The following is a 25455-nucleotide window of genomic DNA, read 5'->3' as shown; positions in this document are numbered from 1 at the left end:
TGCTACTAAAATACATCTGAATTAAATCTTTGTAACATGTAATTAATGCCATTTTCGCAATAAACAGCAAGAACTATAGTATTTTAATATTCTTTAAATACCGACACTAGGAAAAAAATACTAAGGACCTACAATGTGTCAGTTTAAAATAGAACCGCTTGTGAGTTAGTGTTTCACATACGGATTTATAGTATTTATTATTGTTTACTCTGACGCTTTAAGTGTCGACATTTTAGGTTTCAAACGCTCATTTAATTGCAAACATTTTATAGGCCTCGTTCGACTCTGTCCTAAATCGGTTAAGTCTTCATTGATATTATTTATGTATATTGAGTGCTATTCAAACGACCATGCTCAACCATAGGCAGACATTTTGTTTAAAATCACGAATACATCAATAAATAATTGGTCGCATTTCTTATAGCCATATTACGTTTATTAAAACTTTAAACGAAAAAGCTTAGTTTTATACGTCTACATAAACTAATTATGACATTTACATTATAAAATATTGGCCACTATTTCATCATATTCACTAAAAAAGAGCCGTCATTTGAATTTTAATCAAAATACAAAAACAAATATTTCCTCATGTGCCGTGATTATCTCACATTTGGAAACGGCAATAAGTTTTGTGGGAACAAATTTCTACAGTAAAATTTTATTATGTCTAGTAGCATGAGTCTTTTCACAGCATACTAATTTTAGTCTTTAACACAGTATATATTTATATATATATATATATATATATATATATATATATATACACACACACTTTGAACCCGTATTTAATATTATTATATTCAAAACATGAGATAGAGAGGTAGTATATATATATATGTTTTTAATATAATTATATTTAATACGGGCTCAAAGTGTGGCGTTGTAAATATGTCCATGTTATAGAAAAGTAAAGTGGTGCAATATAACTATAAAAGGGGGAAAAGAATTTTAAACAAAAGACATTTTACACAGACGTGTGCGTTTGAAATAAAACATGAATCAATCAAAACCATGTTATGTTTTCAAAAAAATGTTGGGAAACACCAAATTGTAACAGTATTGAAGCTGCTTATTTAAATACATATTCGTTATGATCATAATTTACTTACATAGCGCACTCTACTTCAAAACAAAAACAGCTTATATGTACTGGTTTAAACAGAAAGTACTTTGGTTTTGGTCTGTTCAATTTTACTTATTGACCTAACCAGTCAAAACCGTATATTGATCCTTGTAGTGGAATGTTGTTGTTTTATTCTTCAAACACCTATAAATAAAGATTTGTTGAACTTAGCTCTTTGAGTGCCCTGTGTCCGTCTTGGAGAAATCCTAAAATGATTTTAACACTCTTGCAGCCATCGTCATGGTACCGAATTACAGAAAATATTGTTTTATCAGCTTATTTTAAAGTTGGGGAAATGCATTAAATCTAGGCCGCTTTTAGAAATTATCATGTCAAGGTAAAATACTATTTCCAGTTATTTAAGACTAAGTATAAGGAAATGAAATAACATTTGTTTATTGATTTTTAGAAACGAAGCTATGCTACTAAAATACATCTGAATTAAATCTTTGTAACATGTAATTAATGCCATTTTCGCAATAAACAGCAAGAACTATAGTATTTTAATATTCTTTAAATACCGACACTAGGAAAAAAATACTAAGGACCTACAATGTGTCAGTTTAAAATAGAACCGCTTGTGAGTTAGTGTTTCACATACGGATTTATAGTATTTATTATTGTTTACTCTGACGCTTTAAGTGTCGACATTTTAGGTTTCAAACGCTCATTTAATTGCAAACATTTTATAGGCCTCGTTCGACTCTGTCCTAAATCGGTTAAGTCTTCATTGATATTATTTATGTATATTGAGTGCTATTCAAACGACCATGCTCAACCATAGGCAGACATTTTGTTTAAAATCACGAATACATCAATAAATAATTGGTCGCATTTCTTATAGCCATATTACGTTTATTAAAACTTTAAACGAAAAAGCTTAGTTTTATACGTCTACATAAACTAATTATGACATTTACATTATAAAATATTGGCCACTATTTCATCATATTCACTAAAAAAGAGCCGTCATTTGAATTTTAATCAAAATACAAAAACAAATATTTCCTCATGTGCCGTGATTATCTCACATTTGGAAACGGCAATAAGTTTTGTGGGAACAAATTTCTACAGTAAAATTTTATTATGTCTAGTAGCATGAGTCTTTTCACAGCATACTAATTTTAGTCTTTAACACAGTATATATTTATATATATATATATATATATATATATATATATATATATATACACACACACTTTGAACCCGTATTTAATATTATTATATTCAAAACATGAGATAGAGAGGTAGTATATATATATATGTTTTTAATATAATTATATTTAATACGGGCTCAAAGTGTGGCGTTGTAAATATGTCCATGTTATAGAAAAGTAAAGTGGTGCAATATAACTATAAAAGGGGGAAAAGAATTTTAAACAAAAGACATTTTACACAGACGTGTGCGTTTGAAATAAAACATGAATCAATCAAAACCATGTTATGTTTTCAAAAAAATGTTGGGAAACACCAAATTGTAACAGTATTGAAGCTGCTTATTTAAATACATATTCGTTATGATCATAATTTACTTACATAGCGCACTCTAATTCAAAACAAAAACAGCTTATATGTACTGGTTTAAACAGAAAGTACTTTGGTTTTGGTCTGTTCAATTTTACTTATTGACCTAACCAGTCAAAACCGTATATTGATCCTTGTAGTGGAATGTTGTTGTTTTATTCTTCAAACACCTATAAATAAAGATTTGTTGAATTAAATCTCAACATATCATTTCTCTTATCTTGCGTAAATATAAACCGAACTCTGCCTTTCGGGTTCGTGTGGTAATTATTATTACAATACAATATTGGTCATTATCCATTAATAAATAAATATACAGGTGAGATAAATAATTACAAATGTTTCAAATCATTTATTGGGGCCATTGCAATCTATAAAATATCCAGGTCTAAAATCCTCGGTGTCCGAAATTATTGCATACGCTCAAAATTCAAACGCTCTATAGATGCAACTGAGCACTTTCTATCTTCCATATGGTTGGCAAACTTTCAAAACATAACGCTCTGTAATCTTAAATTTTACTTCCGCGAGTTTCCTTATTTGTAAATTTAAACGAATCACACTTATCTAATTAGCATTTCGGTAAAAGATACAGTGCGCAACAAATATAGAAGTACAATTAAAAATGTTTTAACACATTTCCATATTTGTCATTTAACATCTGGTAGAAAAGTATATAGACTTATGATTCATTCCTCCATCTAATGTTTAGAAATAAATGTTTAACATTGTTTTAATGTTTCAAATAAAGTATTCGATTGCCGTTGGGTGAAACACATCAGCAAAATATTGCTGCTCTATTAATTAGAATTGGTTTATATATTAAACATCCAAGTTTAACTAAATAATAACTAAAACTGTTTTAACAAGCCATTTCCTATACCTTGTTTATGGACATCATTAATAGTAAGACCTGCATCTCCTGAGGTGCAGCTTTTAATTAGATAGAAGTTATTGCTTATAGATTGGAACTGAATTTTGTAACAATGAAATTATTTTGATTTTTAAAATTCTGTCTAGTTTCAAGCTTAAATTTACAGTGTATAAATGTGCCTTCTGATATAAATCCTGAATTATTATGTTCAACAATAAGGGGGACCCACAGTAGATTTCGCTGGGTTTTATTATTTTTGTTATCAAAATGACTTGCTTTTTCCATCGAAATGTTGGTTGGAGCACTAATGCAGTGAGCTCAATATTTATTCACGGGCAATGTATTGAACTGTATGTAAACTGTTTGCAGTCCATTTTCAATGTTGTCTTTTTTTAGTTGAGACCTTATTAGAGTTGACGAAAATGTAACAAAAACATGTACACAATGTAGACAAATAACACAACATGTTTATTTAGTTTAAGCTGCACATTGCCTTATTGATAACGCATATATAGGTACAGACGTTTGTGAGTTGCCAAGAAATATGAATCGAACACTAGTAAGACTAGATATATCTATATATCAAGATTGTGTGTATGCCAATGACAATGGTTTGTTATAAGCGTTATCATACAATCTCTTTAAGACAAGATTGAAATATACCCCGTAAACGTTCAGATCTTCAAACTCGATCAAAATATTGGAGAAGTAAACTTATGACGCGAGCTTTATTGCCCATAAAGGCATTTATTATCATGTAAAAAAAAAAATAATTTACAGTTACAAGAGAAAAAACCTTTCCCCCACTACAGTTGATTGTAATGAATCATCATTATACACAAACATGACTCTTCTATGAACTGTATTTGATTAAAAATATTATATAGAGTTTAACTGTTCTAGAAATGCAGTTTTACGTTACATCAAGAGTCTGATTTATTGTATGCTTAATTGATGGTATTGTTATTGCAACGGGTTTTCTTTTGGACTTTTGTAATGAAACATGTGTTGCACGTAATAAATGGAAGGGATATAGGTTCGTGTGTATAGATATATTTCTCTATTATTTAACTGAAGACTTATTATTCACTCTTATTGCAAAAAAATAAGTTATTTACCAAACACCATGGCAAGAATATCACGTTATATCAAACTGTTTTAGCTTTCCGGTGACATTGATAAACATACATGTGTGTACTTTGTTTTATATGCTTTATACTTATTATTGGTTTAATTGCAATCTGAAAAGAACTAAACCAAAGTAAAACGGAAGTATCACATATAGTACGGTTAGAAAAACAAGTGCAGTAGTTTTATTTCATGCGTAATAACCAATGAATTAATACTTTTCTTTCCAAAAGTTCAGCTTCAAGGATTTAAAGTACATCTTTCTGAGACTGAAAGTGTCTTGAACAACAGCGACAATGTGGTGGTATACGTCTCATCAATATATCCAAGTGGCGTTTTATTTGACATACCAGTTACAACCCGCAAGGCAAGGTTTTGTCGCCTTCAAATAGATGCTACCTCTGATCTTATTCGTCCAATAGTTATCTGCGAAGTGGAAAACTACGACACAGGTATGATCATAATGACATTATTACTCCTAAATAATGATTTTTGTCTAACATTTTTTAAACCTGAAAAATAAATTAAAACACAAAATGAAACAGACACAAACTATATACGCATTTTACAATTTAGCCAAACAATCTAATCTATTTTTAAATACTGTTGTGAACAATATAACAAAAGAGTTTTGCAATAAAATTCCTCTTTAATCCTTCGTAGTGTCTTTGTCACCTTTCATAAGAAAAGGAAATTTGAAGCCTGTAGACCATGTCTCTAGATTTTTTATCGAATGTGGAAAAACCTATAAAACAAAGTACACACAACATTTAAGAAGCTATCACACTTTTGTTCGACTTATATTTTAAATATCCATGTCAAGCTGCGTCATCGCTCTTCAATTGCTTAGAAGCGTTACAAATTAAGTTGTGTGTAAATAATTAAAATCATTTCATCACACATAATTATCAATTCTCAAAGTAAATTTATGCCATAAAATACATGGCATATTCATCAGGTTGGATTAAAAAGGGTGAGGAATAACGTGACGTCAACGCGGGTCACCAAGGTTCATAACCGAAGTAAACAAGAAGCAAAATGACGTGTATCATAAATCTTTTTTGAGAAAAATTATATGAGGATATTTCTTAGTATATAGAAGACTATGCTATTTTCTGCTTCTACAAGTGTTTAATATTTTAGATTTTTTTTGTATTTAAATGATGCAATCCTTGGCTAAAATTCCAATTCGACGGAACGATGCAACCCTGTGTACGCCATGATTCTTTGTTTTGTATACATTTTTTAGTTTTAAGCAATATTTAAGAAGTCAGACGTGCGTTTAAAATTGTGTTTGCTTTTTTCCTTAATTAAACGAGTTGTTTGTTAAATGGCTTTTAGTTCTTTTAATGAATATCGATATTTTGAGAAATGCTGTTGTAAACTTTAATTTTGTATATGCTTGTTTGTGATTATCACTGTAAAACATGTCATGTAGGTTCGTTTTCTTGACTGAAGTGATACATACAATAATAACACACAAAACGTTACGTTCCATGAGTATAAATACATTTCGTGCGTTACGTTAATACATCGCGCCAAAATCTATCATAAACATTCTCCCGGCAACACATGGTATAAAAGTATATTCCGATAAAGTCTATTAAGCGTCCACTACTTCCAGCGGGTATCATTCCACATCAGACCGAGTGGTTGCCCCCTTCGCTGTGCATATTTGTGCGGCTCTCGTGAATCCGTCATTACCGGTAATAAGTTCGTCTACAATTACAAGGTCCCAATGCAACCTAGGTTTGAAATCGTCTTGGACAATTGCAATGTCCCCTCTGTGGATCGTCTGATTGTGAGTACCACTCTTCCTCTGGTATTCCCTTAACAATGTTAAGTTTTCGTATAAGTTTCCATCGACGCCAGTAGTGGTCAAATAGAAGAGCGTGCAGTTTTGATCGAATTGTGACGTCATCCCGTTAACAAATAAAAACTGTGTTGTTAACCTCTGTGTTGGCAAATGGTAAAGTGGTCACTCTTCATTCATAATAATGCAATAAATGTGAAGGAGTGAGCGGTTCTGGGTCATCGTTTAGTCTAGTCGAAGACACGTACGTACATGTAAAGCGACCGGTCGTACATCATATCATCCAGTTCTGTTACGACAGTCAAATATCAATGGAGGCTCTAGGATTTTCCTTATCCTTGTCTTGGCAACACCCTTGAGTCTCCCCCACTACAGTTCATACAAAGGTGCTCGTTTTAGAATATACTGCCAGTGAGTCCCTGTGCAATCGCTGTTTGTAGACTTTGTGATTAGCAAAGTCACCGTATCTAATTGGAAGCAGCTTAATAGGTTGTGGCATTGTCTGATATTATCATTTTTGGGAAGGATCGTCTGCTCTGAAATCGTCTAAATTCCAGAAGAAATGATTCTAAGGTGAGGTCAGGAACATTTTCAAAGTGGACAGCCCTAGTGCTGGCACACGTAAACAGACATATGTAGGCTTTGTGCTGTGTTCAGTCCTTTTTTTTACGTGTAACGCCCGAGTAAAATCTACACCAGCAACGGAGAACGGGGGTTCATCACTGACTCTTGCGGCCGTAAGTGTCGGCAGGTCTAGTGCATTAAAGGATTCCCCGTAAATTTGTGACAGATTACAGTGCGGTATAATTCTCTAGTGTTGGCGAATAAATGGAATCCTGTACGTTTGACGTAGATGTGTTACAGTCTTGGCGGCTTGATTGCAATGAGCGTCTTCAATGGTCAATCTGGTAAGGTAGCTCTTGGCAGGTAGAAGTTAAGTGTGCTTGGTTGTCTCTTGTAACAGGGCATTCTGGATTCTCTCGCTTCAACGAATGCATCCTTCATCTATGCATACTCGCCACTGCTTGGTGATTGACTGGTGTCTAGTTTTCGAAACGAGTTACTGTATGACGTCACCAAAATGCTGAAATTGACAATTGCAAATAAATCGATCTAAGCTACTATGTTGACCAATGACTGGGGTCACTCAACTGAATTGGTCATTCTTGTCAAAGAACGCTAGATTGGAACTGCGCAGCTGAAACACCTTTGATCTGTAAATCGGCCGGATTTTCATGTCGGACAATATCGCCATTCTATATCATTTCCTCAACTCGGTGGGAAAAAACACCGTTCCAGCGATTTCTTGGAATGCAGTCAATGAAGCGCCTTACAATCATACGACTTACTCACACGTGACTGACTTCGGTATGTGGTGTGCAACACGTGCTCCAACGAGAGTTGACATACGTTCCATCATCGGTAGTGTGACCTCTTTCACGGGTGCGACTCGATTCTTGGCAAATGCAATGTTTGATCTATCGCCGGATGTGAAGTTAAAGACAGCTTCGAAAACCACTCTACAAAAACGTGAGGTGTTAAGATGTTTTAGTTCGGTGCATATTTAGTGTTTGTGAAGAAAGGTCATGAACATTTGGTGGTCATGGCAACGTTCAAATCACTGACTATTGAATACTAGCTATTTGTGATGTCTGCCTGGTGTAAGGTGCCTAGGTCATACTTTCTTTTCCACAGGTCTTGGATCAACATCTTGGCATCCCCATGAATCGTACAATCTAGAGGTCTGCTAAAGTATCATTCGTTTGGTTGCGGTCTTGGAATGATATATTTTACGCATCACACACGACATATGGTCAACTTCAAGGTCCCATAGCAAACAAAGAACCAGTGTTACTTTGTCTGTATCTTTTATACATTTTAAATTCATGCGAGGTCATGTAGCCTAGTTGAGTTGGATGTCCATGACCGAGGGTTTAAGCCCGCTGTTGACATAAGATCACCTGCTTTCCGGAAGTAGCTTTTTTGTGAGAAATATGAAATCTCAATGTCTGTGTAAAGATCCCTTTTCATTCGCAGCGCTGTGTTCGCTCATGGTTAAATGTTTCATTAGAATAGCATAAGGGAAGAACGGTGCGCAGGTGGCGCAAAAAGGACAGCTCTAAGCGATTTGTCATGAGCAGACTGTATGGGTCGGCTTGGTCGGACAAGCAAGGAAACCTGGTAACGTTTCTGTTGCTCTCATATAATGGAACATTTAAGGAATCCTTTTTAATGTCGGATGAAAGTGCATATTTACCTTGTCGATATCTGACCAGCAGTGATGTTTGGTCATTCAGTTGTGGCTATGTTGCCTCAAGATTTATGCAAAAACCTACAGAAACAAGCTCAATAGCAAAAAAGTTTAAACGCATCTTTTTGTAATGGATTCAGACTGCCAAACACGTCACCGTCAGAAAACCTACAAGCACTTAGAAGGAATGAGGCAACTTGTGGGAAGGTAAGATATTTCTGTGTCTGAGCAGCCTCAATGTCCAACTTCCGGTTCCATGTTATCTGGCTAATTGACGCCTCGTTACCGGTGGAAGCCTCTTAAGGATTATGGAAATATGCAAGTTTCCATAACTGTCTTCGACTAACGACTCAAGACGTCTGATCGTAGTTTCTAGTCGGTCGTAGAAATCACAGAGCTCTCTGATAATTATGGATGGCAACTGTAGAAGTGCCTGCATGTACGCAGATGCAGTTTTGTTTTGTTGTCCAAAACGCTCACTAAATCAACAAATCAGTCGAAAAATTAAGAGCTGGCCTGTAGTAAGTGTTGGTAAACGTGAATCCCTCGATCTTTTTCGCTGCATCCTCTTTTGCAAAGATTTTAAATACACAAATTTCTGCACGTCGGATAACGTAGAATGTCCATGAATGGTTGACTCGAATGAATCCCAAAATGTTTGTCACTTTACAAGTTCGCACTTGAAAGACGGAAGGGAAAGTTTCGGGAATTTATGGTTGAATGAAGGTGTGGCGACTTGTTGCAATGATTCTACGATCGGCTATTCTAGACAATATGACTGATTTACGTTGCCTAATTTTCGTAAGCGTTGAGGGCGGCAGTGGCTTCGGCAGGAAGTGTAGCTGTATTTACGGAAGAAGCCTCGTCTGATGGTGCTCCTGAATCATCAGGGGTAACAGCGGCGGACGCAGTGGCAGGACAACTGAAGTTACCGTTGCAAAATAACTTTTCTCTCTCTGCAGTCGAAGTAAACGTAAATTATGTGCGTTCGTCTCTTTCATCTCATGTGTAGTATTGTCCACATCCGCTTGTGATACATTTTATTCATCAAGAACTTTCATTGCATCTATAATTCCATCAATTGAAAAGACAATAAATTTAATATCATTTAATTCGTTACCCTCCTTTCGGTTTCAATCTGTACATAATGATCTTCTATGGATTCTTTAAGGCCGTCTCACAGCGCTATTCCTGTATATTCTCGATTGATCCTGGTCAAGGCACCAAAATGTTTGAGATGATCACCGTAAAACACGTCGAGTAGTTTCGCTTTCCTTATTGAAGTGATACATACAATAACAACACACAGTAAGTTACGTTAAGTTAGTATAAGTATATTTTGCGCGTTACGTCAATACATCGGTCTTAACGTCTTTTAGTTTTTTGTTTCACCGAAAACGTTTTCACCACATTCCACAACTGTCTCATTTGAATATGCCTTCGTTCTTCTTTCCCCGGTGGTTGCTGCTACCGTCCAGTGCCACTTATCCACAGGACATGTGCCTAATACTTTAATCCAGTCTCGGAATTCAGCTCTCATACAATGTCCATCAATGCAAAGCTTTAACAGTAGTAATCGAGCATTTGCAATGTACTTGGAGAATGGAGTTCTTTACCACATATACTGATTTTCAACAAGTGCGATTTCCTTATAATTGTTTGAGTGTCCCCAAAGTCTATGAATCTTGCAATCGAAGGTAATTTTCTTTTGATATTTCTGGCCCACATTTCTCAAAAATTCTTAAGTACGTTAAATGTGCTGAGCGCGTTATTAACGTGCTCAGCTTGATCACGTTAATTATTTGCATTTCACGAAAAAATAACTTGTTCAATAACTTAATTAAGTTGGATGTTGAGCACGTTATTTGAGTCAACTAGGTAGTTGATTTAAGTCAGTTATTTCTCTCTCAAATATGGCCGCCATACAGCGTCGTCTGCAGATAATACGCCAGAGAACTCGTGATCTTCCGTTTCCGAGGGTCTTTCAAGACCGTTCAAACCCTCTGGAGACTCTATCTTCTCATGAAATATTCCAGAGGTATCGTTTCCGTCCTCATTCTATTCTTCTTCTCGTCAACATCCTTTTTCCTTACTTGGAACGAGCCACTGGACGCTCCTGTCCACTACCCCCTCTTCTTTCCGTACTTGTTTCTCTCCATTTTCTGGCAACTGGGGCCCACTATATCGTTGTTGGTGACGTCCATGGCATTTCCGCTTCGTCTGTCTGCCTCGCCATCAAAACCACTGTCGCTATACTTTCTGGAGTTGCAAGAAAGAAGATCCAGTTCCGTCGGGATTTAGATGCTGTAAAGGCAGAGTTCTTTTCCATTGCCGGTAAGTAACGCCCTATCCATACACAATTGAGATATTCCCCAATGTTCCGGTGACAAAATAATGTTCATTACCATGCGTATGTTAATGTTTCTTTGAAACTGTTTACTGTTCTGATGAATAACATTCAAAACAAACACCTTTAACCTTCGACCCTTGTCGCCTATGACGTAGCCAATCGCGACTGCATGAGATCGATGATTGAACGCCGATAAAATTTAACATGCCTGGTAAACGCAAGTTATTGCATTTATATGTAAAGCAATGTCCAAATACTGACATATATAACGTATTTATCAAACAAATAATCGTTTTCTAGTGCCACTTCACTCAACGTATGGTATCATTCTAACGTAGTTTGACGCTGTATCATACTGAGATAAGTATTGCCATTTGTATATCCTATTCATAAAAAACTGTAATTAATACTGCCATGGATCCGCATGCATGAAAATAAAATCATACGCATGCGCATAACTGAATGTTATGACAATGTAAACTGAAATAAGGAAGTAAACTAATTGTTTTTAATTATTGATGGATAGTGAAATACAAATGTTTGATATTGAAAGCAATGGAAACACGCATTAATATTGTGTTACACGGGAATTTATATATGTATCATAACCCATACAACGTGAAATAAGGAACAAGCAAACGGTACTGTGATCGGAGTAGCTGATGAATTTGAATACAATGAAGTTGTCATTTCTGAATATGGTTTAAGTACAATATCTTTCAACAAAGTTTACATAAACGTTTGATTAGAATCAAAATGTGAAGGAAATATTTTAGTCAAAATATCATATTTATATACTGTACGTAGATGTGCATTGATTACATTTGTAGATATAAATTATATTGTGGATGAAATTGTCGATATAATCGCATATACCCCGCCACCATTCCCACCCAACTCTTAGTTATTTACGTATTCCACTCCATAGCTGTAAATGGATTAAATTTAAATAATAAATTTATTTGTTCATTTCTTAGAATATTTACACATGTTAATTGGAAGTTTGCGTTTTCAGGATTTCCAAATGTCATTGGACTGGTGGATGGAACCCACATACGAATAAATGCCCCTCACCAGTATGAGGAGGACTATGTAAATCGCAAGGGCTATCACTCTATCAATGTGCAGGTGAGAACTTACATACTAATACAACTGAAAATGATACAACTGTCTGAAAAAAGATCATAAATGTTTTGTTGTCAATAAATCTTATAGATGTTCTAGTTTTATACGAAATGTAATGGCCATCCTTACCAAGCTTCAATGTTGTATTTGTAAATTGTTTGGCCTTAGCTTGTAGCATATAACAACTTTCATAGTGTACTCACTTGCCTTGGCAATGCCAATGGTGATAGTATGATTGAAAGTTCTTCCTGTAAATTTCATGGTTTTAATAACATATCAGTGGTCGAAATTAGCACAAGCATGCAAGCCACGCACTAGTAAAATGTCTTCCGGGCTTGCTCAAATTCTGAAGTTTATATAGCAGGGCTTGTTCAAAAACATGATTCCATGCAATATAGTATATGAATTCGGGTTTGTTTATTCGAAAGTCTAATTTCAATGACTGACATATGAATTTTTGCTCTAAATGTACTTATATCTTCACTAGTACACTATCATGCAGAAGAAACACTCACTTTTCATTGTAATACTCATTCTTTTTGTTCTATCTTACTCCAGAAATGAACAACTGGACTGAATCATAATCAACAATTGTCATTGTATTTTCAGATGGTATGTGATGCTGGGTTCCGGATTCAAAATGTAGTTGTGAAGTGGCCTGGAAGTGTCCATGATGCCCGCATATTCCGGCAATCTTCCTTATGCCTGGATTTGGAAAATGGTAAATGAATCAATGCTCGTGTATTTCAATGAAAATGCATTTTTCTCTTACTTTGATGTCTCATTTAATGTCATATAACCATACAAATACAAACATTTTCTGAGTTTAAGTTTGCCAGGTATATTTAAATGGTAATACATAATTTAACAGGGCGTTTGTAAAAGGAATTTTGTAAGTAGATTATTTCCTAAAAATGGGTGAAAACTTTCAGTACTTAAACTTCCATAATCTTGAAATTTTCATAACATGTTGTCAATATTTCTTTTAAAATGTTTTCAATTTGAATCATTCTTGATGTAAAATGATTTTTTATTATACAAATCTGTGTTTTTTGCAAAATGAAATTGTTGTTTTTTTTTAAAAATTAACAAAGTAATTGGAAAAAAAGTTAAACAATAATTGTATATGGTACTTTCAGTAAAATAATTGATGGACATAACTTCCAGTTTCATATTCTTAAAGCTGCACTCTCACATATTGAACGTTTTGACAACTTATTTTGATTTTTTTGTCCTGGAACAAGCCAACTTTTAAGAAAATCCATGTAAACCATTTATATAAGGCTGCTGACAAAAATCAGATGGCAGATTGTTATATAAAAGTTCAAAATTTGATATTTTATGCTTTTTTCTTAAACCGTTAGTAAGGGTTTAAGCAATAAAACATTAATTTTGGTACGGAAATATGAAAATCTACGATCAGATATTTTGTCAGCAATCTTATATCATTGGTTTGCAGATATTTACGCCAAAAATTTGCTCTTTCCAAGACAAAAAATAAAATAGTTGTTAAAATGGTCAATCTGTGAGAGTGCATCTTTAAAGGTAGTCATGTTTTTGGAACAATTCCTTTCCACACATACAATGACATTCTTCATCACTTGACCATTGTTCAATTGTTCACCATTTATAGAACAATGGTCAAGTGATGAAATATGTCATTGTATGTGTCTCAGTCTGGCAATATATCTTTGTACCATTTTATTATGTACCATTGCTTCCAAATCCAAAGATTCTAAAATTATTGCAAACTGTAAAATAATAAATACACAAAATCATATCTTAAGAAATTTGTGATTATTAATAGTTTTTACATGTTGAAGCCTGAAAAGCAGTGTGAGGTGTAAATATTCATGTTCTTATTGACCGCATTTGATTATGTCTGATGTATTTTGATGTTGTATTATATAATATGTCGAACAGGTGTCATGGATGGTTACTTGCTTGGTGACAGTGGTTATGCGTGCCGACGTTACCTTCTAACGCCGTACCTGAACACACGATCACAAGCACAGGAAAGGTAAGATACTCATGCCAAGCAGGGCAAATAAAAGAAATGTAACATATGTAAATGATAAGATGTGCTAAAATTTGTTTAAATGTGTAAGTGACATTTCACTCATACTGGATCATGTTATTGCTAACTTTGGGACCATCTAGTGTCTAGTACCTTTAACATTAATTGCGTTGTATAAGTATATGCCCATGATATGATTGTTGTATAAATTTCAGATATAACAGAGCCCTGGTAAAGACTCGAGTCATTATTGAACAGACATGCGGTGTGTTGAAGCGCAGGTTTCCTTGCCTTTCATATGGCCTTCGTGTACAGCCCCAGCGATGCTGCCAGATAATATTGACCTGCTCCTTCCTCCACAACTTTGGTCTAGATAATGGAGACATATTTGATCGTCTGGACGGTTTTGATGTTGATCAACCACTTGACTTATCTGACAATAACGCCTCAGCATGTGACCCCGGAGAGTATGGACCATAGTGTATATCATACTGTGGCCAGTGTCGTGATGGCAACACCACGTGCAACACGGACAATGGCTATTGTCCACATGGGTGTGCATCTGGATACAAACGGCAGTTGTGTAATATATATAAGTATGTCCGCTACTATTCGTTTTATGTCATTTAATATCTTAGGTTCCAAATAAGTTTCGTTAAGTGTTGGAACAAACCTGTTAATGCACAAAACCTTGATGTAGTTTGACTATTCATTACTTTTATTACTTTTTATTTTATGAATTTCAATTAATGTTAAAGAACAAGAATTGTGTTTACAAGCAATTCTTTTGAAAAATGATCACATACTTTGAATACATGTACATGTAATATTCTTACCGTAATACTAGGATAATAGTCATGTCGCCGTTTAATCTACAGTATTACACATCAGTAAACATTTTTCATTGCATACCAATTAATGGACCGTATGAACCCGAATATCTGTTAAGGAAATACCCGATCCCTACTTGATCAAATTCCTCTTTTTTTTGGCAAATTTAAAATCATCTGCTGGTAATTATATGTATAATTTTCAAGAAAATAAGTTATGATAACAATCATAACAGACAGACTGGTAAATTTTAAACTTATGCATTCTTATTGTAAAGGAGAAAGTGGTTACCATACAATACCTGTTTGCAATGAAATCCAACGGGCAAATAAAGATTAATGCCAGAGGCTTCTCTTAACGCTAAGATGGATGAAATGCCATTTCTGTGGTCACAACCTCTCATTTTGTTGTGGAGATAATGCTTAATTGCAACAAAAATGTCCACTGCTATGATTGATGACCTTTTAACGGCCCTTAACAGAGCAGAAATTGATAGTTCAACTTTGTTAATAAATGGGCTATTATACTTTTAATGCCATTCAGTGTTCAACTATTTGATAGTACACTTTTATATCATTTGCTAACTTTGCAATTGGTCGTGGACTAGCGTGAAATATGCGTTTTAAAGTCAAATGGACTCGACAAATATCTAATGAGCATCACATTTGACATGAAAGCTGTTTGATAAATGATCTTCAACATCGTATCTCATTAATCTTGTTTAATAAAAACTGAGAAGCAAGCTGTTCGATAGATCAGAACAGTAAGCACTATTGAGAAAATGGAATGATTTTCCTCAAAAGTGTTTTAAAGAAAAAAAGAGATACTGTCTAAGAGTATTATGTGTACAACGCAATGAATATTACTTACTGAAGTATCATATCGCTTACAACACATGAAGCTTTTGCAGGTTTTGCTCATTTTTCAATTTGAAATTTACTATGGTTGTCTTCTACGTAAATCCTAGTTAGTTTAAAAATAGCGTCGGTATGTTTATCTATACTCATAGACAATTTACATGATTTAAACTGGGAAACTGCGGTATTATAAACGGGGAAAGATTAGACAGCATCATAAGTGTTACGTTTATTATTGTTTAAACCACGAAAAGTGATGTATTATCGGCCTCCTACTAGCTCTCATTGACAATTCTAGGCTTGTTTTGAGAAAATGCAGTATTTGCCGATCTTTGGACCTTCTGGTGTCTAGCCCATTTAACTGAAACTTACTTTCAAAAAATCAATTTAGTTAGTTAAAGGAATACATGTTCCAGCCTGCGCTCCCGGAGAGTTTGGATCAAACTGTTCATCAAACTGTGGCTACTGTCATGGCGGCAACACCACGTGTAACTCGTACAACGGGCACTGTCAAGCTGGATGTGCCGCTGGATGCAAAGGAGACTTGTGTAAAACCAGTGAGTTATTATTTGGTTACTTGTCATAAATTTTAATAATGTATTTTTGACAAAAGAACCACAATACAATATGTTCAAGCAGCAATATTGTATGTGCTTCAAAGGTTGAATATAGTTTGAGCATAAGACATGTGTAATGTCACATATGTATAGGTGGTGTGGAAGGTAAGTTTATTTATCGGAAGTGACTGTCTTTATTTTAAGAACAATATCTGCATTTGATTTCTTGTAACCAAAAGTGAATGAAACTTACTATTTTCGATAATTAAAGTGAATATTTTTCCGACCGAAACTACAGCTGTCACAGGAGTGACGAATAACCCCAAATGCCGCCTGGACACAGGAATGGCAAACCATTCCTTTGAAAAGAGGCCATTGTGCAGTAACCTTGGAGTTATGGCCTCTTTTCAAAGGAATAATTCATTTTGTAACAAAAAGCAAAGAACGTCCTTTTGGAATGTGTACAATGTGTAGTTCTAACTATTTGAACAACATTTCAGAATGTGACAAACATCACTTTGGGTTTAACTGCAACAGCACATGCCATTGCGAAGAATGCGATAACGAGGATGGATCTTGTGGTGTATATTCTTGTTTCAGTGGATGGATCGGCGATACTTGCTCAGAACCAATGCAAGCTAGTATGTGCATATAATGGCAGAACATAATTAGAGTGATCACAGGATTAATCAATAATCCCGACATCGCTTCAACACGGAAATGTTGTTTTTATAAAATGAACATATTTCTAATAGAACATACCAAAACTATGCTATTGTTATATCATCCTGACATTGTTTTTAGATCACGGGCCACCCGCTAGTAAGACGCTGTGAAATGTTACACAAATTGTAGGTGCCCAATTTTCGATGGTGACATTCCTGTAACGTTTTATGTGTGTAGGTGCATTACTCGTGAAGCATCATGTCAAACAATATTCTGCTAACCATCTCTTCGCTCTCAATACTCTTTCACAAAATTTAAAATTCCAGGGGTATGACTCTTTAAAGTCAAGGGGAAATGTCACATAAATGACTATGAGACCTTCTGTTGTTAACATCTTTTTTCTGAATGTTTATGTCTGTACGTTAATTTTCCTTGAAACTTCATGTGACACAATAATTTCAATCCATATTTTTCTAAGTCACAGACCATAACTCGTGGGAGAAGAAAATGAATGGAACACAAATTGCAGGTGCCCAAGAACTCAAACTGACTTACACTACTTTGAAGTGTCAAATGTGTATGTAAAATACTTTTGGAGGTAGATGTAACAAACTTACTTTATACATTTTTGTACTTAGTGAAGGGGCATGACTCTTGTTATAAGACGGGAACTGTTGTATCAATTGCGGGTGCACAATTTTCCATGCTGACATACACTGCTATATTGAAAACCATGTAGATGAAGTAATTTTGGAGCTAATATAATAATATTTTTTGATGGAAGTTAAATGGTACTGGACATTCTCAACTTTTAAAAAGCCCATAGATATATTTATCTGAGGTTAAAATAGCAACAATACCTAAACGACTTGTGATTCAAATTTACGAATCGTGCAATTTGCGTACACATGTTTTTAACATTATTTCAGATCAGAACAAAATAAAAGATCAGTCGATCCAACAAGGAAATATAGCGGCTGTTGTTGTTGCTGCTGTAGCATCAACTTTGCTGTTTGTTTCAATCGTTACAAATGTAGTCCAGTATTGCAGAAGGAAGTCAATACACAGGTATATGAGTAATACAGTTATTTACAAATCACACATTTCAACTGCATTTAAAAGGAAACAAATCAGACAATAACACGACAATCGTGCCTCATCTTGATTGCATACTCTGATCACGTTATCTAAATGTGTATGCTCATTTCGGGAGTCAGTGTGGTAACAACCATACGACCTTTTTCATTTCATTTCACTATTCGTAACCTTACTCGATCTATAGCGATACCAAAACTTGAGGATAGTAACAACGTAAATACAATGAACTATTAATAAATTTTCCTTAGTTTTACGTCATTTTGTCATTAGGGCTGTGTCGCAAGAATAGGGTACCTATGGGGGCTTTAAAGATAGTGCACTCTTTCCGTATAAACATCTCCAACTAATTAGAAATATTAATAATATCCTCTTTTCTATGTACAGGAAATGTAAAGAAAACACAGATAATGATAATTACACAGCACCTGGACCACCCGTTTCATCTGATTACGACAGCCTTGATGTTTCAGAGCGTAAGACACTTCAACTTGTTTCATGTGCGCCAATTATTAAATCTTTAGCACTATTGTATTCAAGGTATGCGTGTTATTTTATGAAAGCATTGATCTTTAAAAGTTTAACGTTAATAGATTCGAGAATGATGAGCTTATTAACTAACTACCTTATATCAATGCATTATTGTTATTTGTTATGATTATTTTGATTTTTTACAGTGAGTTCAACCCGAGAAAAAAGACGTTATTGTAAATGTGGGCATGATGTAAAATTGACCACATTGTCACCAACAAAAGCTTATGTTAATGCTAGTGTCTGTGTGATTCAGCCAGTCTATTATGTGTTAAAGTTACCTGTAATGATTGTTCTATTTTTAGTCTGGGCATTATAGTACAACATGCAAGGACAGACGATGTTATTAAATTTAACGGATAGAAAATGCTCACATATATTGCTTCTGCATTATTACACATTCAAAAAGGATGAGCTTTGGTGTGACAATAATAATGTCCTGTTATATGATTAAATAAAAACAATAATATCTAAACAGGGAAGAGGCTCAAACCTTCCCTGTTGGTTTTCCATACACATATGTAAGAAAGTGTAATTGTTTCCTTCTGCTCATTGTGTATATAATAAATGTTCTCCGCGAGGCATTCCTATATGTATTCTTAATCTTAAATGTACATCAGAAGAAGTTTATTGCACGACAAGCAAATATATTTCTTTTAACATAACTTTACAACGCTCTGTTTTTTTCAAGATGGCGTCTAGATACTAAATCAAACCAAAATACATAAGTACAAATAAAAGTTATTAGATAACATCACAAAATACCCGAAAAATGGTTATATAACCATTTATATAAGGAGAGACACTGGTTAAAGAGCTAATCTGCGGAAATCTACACACCATCCTTCTACATCATATTCTTTTCAGTTAAACCTAGGTTATTTTTAAGGTTTTATTTATATGATGAATTATAAATCGAAAATTTGGCCCTAAAATGTAACATAGACCTGGACGTCAGATAGCTGGAACATGCACCCTGCTAGTTTGTTTGATTCAGTAAACACTTGATTTGGGAAGTCTTTAAGCGGACAGGAACACTGGACGGACGACGGAGGGTAGAGCCGCAACTTTTGTTCCTGTAAATCTTTAACTAGGACCTGAATGTTTAGTTAATATGAAATACGTTTAAATTCTATAACATGAAATCAGTAAGACTGTGCAGTACCGCCGAAGATAAAGCAAACCTAATCTATATGTGAATTTAAAGTAACACATATTTTGTGTTTTTGCCATAGTCAATAGGAAATATTAATGTTTACACTGACATTTTATTTGCGGAAACTGAAAATGATTGAAAAAACATTTTATCTGCCTAATTAGTTTCTGCCATTCATCATTTTATCTTTATTTCATTAAAATGGCTGGATTCGTTTTTGAACCGATGAGATAGCAGCATCTTACATTAAAGTTAAAACAAAACAGTTTGTCTGTTTTGGTTGTAACGTAGACATGGTTATAACTGTGTTGTTAATAGTACGCAGGTATTTGTCATAATGCAATTCTGCTTCAGTTAGATAACACAACATTTTTAAATGCAAATATCGTTTTGATTAGAGAGTGAACTTTAATTCTATGCATGAATCATCAAACACAACAGTTGTGCATTCAGGAGATAAGGCTCGTCTATAAGTCAAGTAGCAGATGTCAACATATATTTAGACCTGAAAACTTCATATAATAAAAATATGAAAATGATATTGTAACTCGTTTACCGCGACTTTACGTGCATCATTTGACATACGGGTATACCTGCTATGAGAGCAAATGCATTGTAAACCTATTTATTTAACAACGATTTTGAAACAAGTTATTACAACATTATATGAATCTATCTCGGTGGCATGATATTACTCGAGAGCCTGGTCATGTGTTGTTTGTAAACCGGAGTAGCCGGAGGAAACCAACTTTGTTACCACAAAACATAAAACAACACATGATGGCAAAGTTGCCCAGGAAAACGTTTTTATACGCGTTTGTATGGCAATTGATAAAAGAAAATGTGTTGTAAATTTATTTTAAGTCAAATAAATTATATTTTTAGTATTGTTTTCGCAAAAGTGCTGTAAAAAACGGTTAACTTCTAAAATTATATAGATATTAATAGTTGTTTTACACTTTTTTCTACGACTGTTAATTTAAAATAACTTTTATATTGTATCCGCTAGCTTTTGCTTAAATGTAGGGGAAAATAAATATAAGTAAAAATCCGATTTAGAAAAACTTTAGTACTTTCTGCCATTTTGATTGTTCGCACCTGCTCACAATTGTTATTACTTCAGTAATAAATCATATTTTATTTCCCGAGTATCAAACAACAATATAGTTCTTCTATGATCACGACTGAAATAAAAATACGATCTTACACTGAAATAATTACAATCGTGAGCAGGTGCGAGTAAATGCTTCAATCCAATTTGATAAAACAACCCATGTTACATTCATTATTTTCTCCATGAAGCATTCGTGTATGCAAATCAGATTATTAACACTCATAACCGGACATTCGTTGTACAACCTATGACGTCACGTCATATTAGGAAGTTGTTTACATTAGTTAGCGCAAACATATTTGCGATTATAATAAAGCAACATCTGAACAACAATCCTTTTATAAATATTGATCTGGTTTAATGTTTTATTATTATTGACAATAAACTGATTGCGGAGAAATGGAAGCTGAAAGTTCGTCTGCAGCACAAAGTAAACAGGGCAGATGATATGTCGGATTTCAATTTGTTTAAAGATCTTTTTTTGTAATTTTAAGTTGTTTGAGCCGAAAATGAGTAAGAAAACTGCTGCTGCTGCTGCTGCTGCTGGTGATATTTCTCAATAAATTGAAGAACCGATAAACATTTCTTTGATGATTTGCCTGAGGTTACAAATAAAAATGAAAGTAAAAATGAAATTTCAGATCTAGGTCAACAGCTTGAAATGAAAGTGATGACATGCCAACCATTCATGAATATAAACAACAGGGCAGTATGTTAAATGGTAAAAATATTGTCTTAGGCAGAGAATAATGGAAGATAGTGATGTTTATCAGTTTCGAAATGGTAAAAAAATGAGGAGTCGGAAGCCATTACTGGTTTCATGGTTACTAAATTTAGCTCCACGTGTCTCCAGGACGTCGATGTATTCACACGCCTGGAAAGGCTACATGCTACTTCGAATTATCGAGTGATAAATTGCGGTCCTTGATTTAATAGCAAAATAAAAATTATCTTTTATTTTCTATAGTTGTAACTTAATTACCCTCTTTTTTTGAAAATATGGGTATTTTCGCCGCTTACCGTGGGACGCCCCTCACGTACAATTATAGCTGGTGACGTAGCTGTCAAATGTCTATTTCCGTATTGTTGAGAAAAAGTTCTCTGATAATCTGATACCCGTGGTACGCCCTTCACGCAAAATTATAGCTGGGGACGAAGCTGTCAATTTTCTATTTCCGGTTTGTTGCGAAAAAGTTCTCTGATATTCATTTTTATAGTTTATTATTCGCTCGTTTTAGTGCAAATAGTTTATGAACAGTTATCAATGAAGTTTGATAAGTGCATCTATGTTCCAGAAAATAACGAAAACACTTTTATTTTAAGCGGGGTGTGAGTATATATATTGAATTAAAATTTCATAGGTCGAATGTGTTAGCTAAACAATTGCTGATAATCATTGGATATATAAAAAATTCTTAGCTTTAGAGTGTGTTTCATGGTACATTCAGTAATCTTATTGTCTGAGGCCTTTCTGTTGAGCTTAAAGACAGGTCGTTTTCACGGTTATGATGAGGACCACGCTAGTTTGTTGACACATTTGGAGGCATTTGAACAATGATATTGATGTTCGAACAGTTGTTTTTGTTCGTAATTTGTTTGGTATGGAAGTAAATTTTCGAACATTTATCTTCATGATCAAGAAAACGTTTGAAAAACAGGATAAACATTTTTCGAATAAACGGTTAGTTGTTAACTTCCAAAAATATTTTAACTTTTGTAACATTGTGTTTAAATTTTAAAAAAAAAATGCCAAATTTTCTGGTTCAAAGTGAAGTGTTCTATTTCTATCAAGGAGAAGTAACTACAATTGATTTTAAAAGTAGATCTGCAAGTTGATATTTTCACTTCTTATTTTGCAGTAAAAAATATCAAATTGTTTATTTTACTGTTGTTATTTCACCGATAAAACTCCATATTTCATCTAGAAGCATGAAACAAATATTTATACATACGCATAGATCCGAACCGAATTTATGTAACCATAACTCATTGCTACAATCATTTATTTCCGACTTAAACAAGGTCTATATCTTGATAAAACTCAATACTTTAACAGCAGTACTAAATCTAAATCGGAAAACGACATCGGTCAAGGGCGAACTTATTTTAATTTATAGATTAAGTTTAAACTTATCTATTTTACAACGATTGTGAAACAAGTTATAATAACATTATAGTATCCACTCTCGTTGGCACGATTTTACACGAGGGTGTGGTCTTGTGTTGTTTGGGAAACCGGAGGAAACCCTCTTGTCCGGCTTGGTGGCCACCAACCTATATAGGTATCATATTGATTACGGACATAACCGTTGAATAAGTGACGGTGTGTGAACCGTATTCTGATAAACTGTGTCAGTACGGGCTATACACCGTAACCGCTGTGCATTTTGAGAAAACAGATAAAGAGGAAGCATGCTGCAAAATCGACAGGAATTTTGATGTCATATTTAGTTGTGCATGTAATGAATTGAGTTTAAATATAATATGGCATTTTGCTGGTGGTGCCCTATCTCTACAATACTTGTTTGGAGCCGAAAACTTAATCATGCCAAGATTGAGTTTTACTTTTAATTCTTTCCTTACCCGCTGATTCCATTACATAGCAGTTCGAACATCGGACAGGATCAACATACAGGTTTAATACTTTCAAGTGTGATCGCATTGTAAAATTAATATATATTTTCCAAATAAGAAATAAAACTGTCCACAAGATACCTACCCACACGATAGGAACAGTATGTGTTTCAATAATAGAGTTTGCAGCTGGTTGACAGCCAATGTACTGGTAATGTACGGTAGAACCCTGAATTAATTTATGGTTTCTACATTATGCCTACGGTGCATAGGCCGGCAACGAGCTGGCAGAACCTTAACCTAACATTTGTACGATGATTTGTTTACAATATATAGGCCGAAAACCATCAAGAATATTTAAATGCCGTGTAAATGTAAATACCTGTCGCCACGTGCTGTCGAAAACTTTTATCTGGAACGACCTCCTATTATTGATATATAGCGCTATATAAAAATGGTTCCATCTGTTATATTATAACTCTTGCTGGAACATTGAATTGCCATAAAATCCTCAAAAAAACCCACAATAACCTATGCATAATATATCACTTCAACTCAGCATTCTCCACCATGGAGAGAATATTCAAATTTACAAATAGTGAAACAAACAATACGTTGCTTTTTTAGTAATCTTCATCTAACTGAATTACCTTTAATATAACGTTGTCAGTGCCAAGACTGCCGTTATCAAAGTTTCATTGATTAAAGCAGATTATATCTGCTTTGTTTAATTAAATAATAATATTTTATAGTAATCAAACATAATCGACAGTTTCGTAATTATTGTCGGCAACTTTGTCAGTTTAATTCACGATAGAATTTACAGAAGAGAGAGTTTGTTGAAATTCGAATCAACTCGGAAAAGCCAATATTAACGACCACGTTTAGATGGATAACTTAGTTTAAGAACAAGATAGGAATATCTTTGATTATAAGTAGATAGACAAAGCTTTCATAAAACATGATCAAAGATCAGAGATAAATAATGTTCATAAACTATACAAAAACATATATGAAATTGTTAAACTATGATAGAATAGTTTAAACTTTTAAACAAAACGGGCGAAAATAGAAACAAAAATTAATAATTTATACCCTTATCTCAAGTTTTATACAAATAAAACGCCTCTCAAATATGGCGTTATGGAACATACATCACTATCGAAAAACATATGGTTTAAATAGAATAAAAAACGAATGAAATGACAAGTTTGAATTAACACTTATAAAACAACAAACATCGATGGAACGTACTGTGTTCAATACATAGGTACTTTTCTTTTGGTCAGTGTTTTGGAAGATGCAACAAGTAAAACTCAGAATTTTATTGGGCTTTTTCGCCTCAAATATTCGGCAAACTTCAATTTGTTAAACGTTTAAAAACACATTTAATAAATCTTAACTGTTTACTTAGATTTTTGTTTCTAAATATGCATTTTGCCAAAATTAACATTTAAACGCTAGGCACAGTTTCTGTATAACACACTGTGTTTTCTGATTACGTATCACACTTCAAGTGCCCATTCAGTAATAAAATGGTCGACAAAATGAAATAACTCTGCAAAGAATACTTTTTCCAAAGTCTTAACCAGTAATATGTTTTGTGATTTATAGATCTACTAAACAGTCCGACTTTAAAAGTGTTCATAAATATTTGTGGTCTTCAAAAAATACTATTTTAAACAAAACAAAACATTTTGATAAGATGATGTTAAAACGGATGTGTCTACTGTCTATATCTACATATATCAATATATATATATTATACTTTAGATTCTTTGAAGTATGAAATAAAAGAAACACTTATTAAGAAGTCGACTATACCCAGGCAATTCGAATTGATTAAACGCAATATATTTAACTCTA

General features: G+C 34.0%; 1 protein-coding gene across 1 annotated transcript; it reads left to right on the top strand.

The window, feature by feature from the left end:
• Positions 1-10609: 10609 nt before the first annotated feature.
• LOC128225826 (putative nuclease HARBI1) lies at positions 10610-14688 on the top strand. The gene is made up of 5 exons (XM_052935722.1): positions 10610-11050; positions 12082-12194; positions 12801-12912; positions 14115-14211; positions 14424-14688. The coding sequence occupies exons 1-5, from the start codon at positions 10630-10632 to the stop codon at positions 14686-14688; spliced, it is 1008 nt and encodes a 335-aa protein (XP_052791682.1). The 5' UTR covers positions 10610-10629.
• Positions 14689-25455: the final 10767 nt, after the last annotated feature.

This window comes from Mya arenaria, chromosome 3 (genome assembly GCF_026914265.1).
Source record: "Mya arenaria isolate MELC-2E11 chromosome 3, ASM2691426v1".
In the NCBI taxonomy this organism is placed as follows: Eukaryota; Metazoa; Mollusca; class Bivalvia; order Myida; family Myidae; genus Mya; species Mya arenaria.
This window is presented reverse-complemented; position numbering and strand designations above follow the sequence as displayed.

Coding starts and splice junctions, on each gene's coding strand:
- LOC128225826 (XM_052935722.1), top strand. CDS start 10,630: ATGGCCGCCATACAGCGTCGTCTGCAGATAATACGCCAGAGAACTCGT. Junction 11,051..12,081: donor AGAGTTCTTTTCCATTGCCG/GTAAGTAACGCC, acceptor TTGCGTTTTCAG/GATTTCCAAATGTCATTGGA. Junction 14,212..14,423: donor CGATCACAAGCACAGGAAAG/GTAAGATACTCA, acceptor TATAAATTTCAG/ATATAACAGAGCCCTGGTAA.